General features: G+C 35.4%; 1 protein-coding gene across 1 annotated transcript; it reads right to left on the minus strand.

The window, feature by feature from the left end:
- Window positions 1–460: 460 nt before the first annotated feature.
- On the minus strand, window positions 461–1413 carry LOC110315139 (olfactory receptor 5K3-like). The gene has a single exon (XM_021189270.1). The coding sequence runs from the start codon at window positions 1411–1413 to the stop codon at window positions 484–486; it is 930 nt and encodes a 309-aa protein (XP_021044929.1). The 3' UTR covers window positions 461–483.
- Window positions 1414–2211: the final 798 nt, after the last annotated feature.

The raw sequence follows: 2211 nt of genomic DNA on the forward strand, positions 1-2211 counted from the left end.
TTGGGAAGAGAGGCCCCTTGGTCTTGCAAACATTATATGCCCCAGTACTGGGGAATGCCAGGGCCAAGAAGTGGGAGTGGGTGGGTAAGGGAGCAGGGCAGGGGGAAGGTATAGGTGACTTTCAGGATAGCATTTGAAATGTAAATGAAGAAAATATCTAATAAAAAATTGAAAAAGGAAATAAATTACATTTTGATTTAAAACAAAATAAATAATAAAAAGCTATCATTACACATGCTATTTCTAGGATTTGTAGGATTTGTCAAGAGCTAACAACTCTTATGACTTCTAATATATTTAGTCACTAAGATTTTGAAGTAAATGTTAGTAATTCCATTCCTCCTGAACTAATTTGAATAAACTGTATTCTATCTCTATTATGTAATGTAAAACATTACAAAGTTGTACTTTTCTGTCTTCTTTAAAGTATCCATAGATTTATTTGAAGTTCAAGTTAATTTTCAAAGAACTGATTTCATAATATTACAATTGTTTCTGCATTGTTCTTTTCATCACATTAATTACTTCCTTATTTCTTAAACTATAAATAAATGGGTTTAATAAAGGAATTATTAAAGTGTAACAAATAGCAACAGGTATATCTTTATACCCTTCATTAAGTGAACTTGGTCGAATATACATGTAGAGGAGAGACCCATAGAATATTGACACAGACAGAAAGTGGGATGCACAAGTAGATAAGGCTTTGCTTCTTCCCTCTCTGGACTTCATTGTGAATATAGTAAAAAGGATGCAGAAATAAGAAATGAGGACTATAGTAATGGTAAAAGTTTGAACTGAACCAGAAAAGATGAGTATCATCAGTTCATTGATATAAGGGTCAACACATGAGAGTCTGTATAATGGAAGGACATCACAAAAGAAGTGCTTGATTACATGAGACCTGCAGAAAGTTAACCTGAACAAAAAACCTATGTGAATAATGGAATGCAGGTTTCCAGCTATGTAGGCTCCTATGGTCATTTGAAGGCAGAGCTTCTTGGACATCATGGTGTGGTACTGCAGTGGGTTGCATATGGCCACATAGCGATCATAGGCCATCGCTGCCAGAAGAAAGCAGTCTGTAGTTTCAGCAAGACAGAGAAAATAGAACTGTGCCATGCACTCATAGAGAGAAATCCTTCTGTCCACAGAAAAGAAGTTCTCTAGCATCTTGGGAGTGATGGCACAGGAGCAGCAGGAGTCCATCAGAGCCAGGTTTCCCAAAAAGATGTACATGGGTGTGTGGAGACGAGGCTCCATGTAGATCAAGGCCACCAGCCCAAGATTCCCCACCATGGTAACCAGATAGATAGCAAAGAACACCAGGAACAGAAGTGTCTTCAGGCCTGGGTAATCTGAGAATCCTATGAGGATGAACTCTGTTGTCAAGGAGTAGTTGTCCTCAGTCATCTTCACCTTCTCTGTTGACAAGGGATAAGAATGTCAGATTGCAACTGTGGTCTGACCATATCCTACTTTACTTTGTATAACAGACAGGGGATTTCTTTTTCAAGTTTACCCTCTATCTTTGCAATGAAACTCTGTATTTTCTAGTTTTTTTTTTTTCTGTTAAAGGATAAACATCTTTGTCTCTCAAAGATCACTGGACTATTTGACACCTCCAGAGTAGATAAGTAAATTGAAAAAGGATTATTTTTTCTGCAAGCAGGTAAATACACAAAAATTTTTAAAGTTTCTCAGATTTGGTTCATTGTCCACAAATAATTTGTTTTATTTTTCATTTTTCCTCCCACTTTCTCCCCAAACATTAAAATCAGTCATCTTTTGAGATGGGAGGTATTTTAAAAAGTTTGAGAGGTATTTTAAATGTATATATTAGAGATTGCAGAAAAACACTGATGCTAATGGGGAGAGATTCATGTTTAATGAAATAATATTGAGATGTTGAAGAAATAAATCTTCATAGATGATTACATCTCTCTTCTCTTTTTCCTCTGTCACAAAACTTTCATAAATACTGACCTTCTCCGTGGCATTATTCATATTTCCTTTCCCCAAATATCTAAATCATTTTTCTTTCCAGTAAAATAGATTTTACATGTGAAACTGTTTAACCAAATTTTAACTCAGTTTCCTCAACATCAGTGTCATATTCTGAACAGAGGGGCCACTTCATCCTTAATCAACCAAGTTCATATTTTTCTGCATAATCTCATAATTCATGTTGTTTTATTTTTCCACATGTGT

The sequence above is a fragment of the Mus pahari genome, unplaced genomic scaffold (assembly GCF_900095145.1).
Source record: "Mus pahari unplaced genomic scaffold, PAHARI_EIJ_v1.1 scaffold_13404_1, whole genome shotgun sequence".
NCBI classification, from domain to species: domain Eukaryota; kingdom Metazoa; phylum Chordata; class Mammalia; order Rodentia; family Muridae; genus Mus; species Mus pahari.

What these genes read in the sequence shown, in the direction of transcription:
- LOC110315139 (XM_021189270.1), bottom strand. Translation starts at nt 1,413, where the DNA reads ATGACTGAGGACAACTACTCCTTGACAACAGAGTTCATCCTCATAGGA.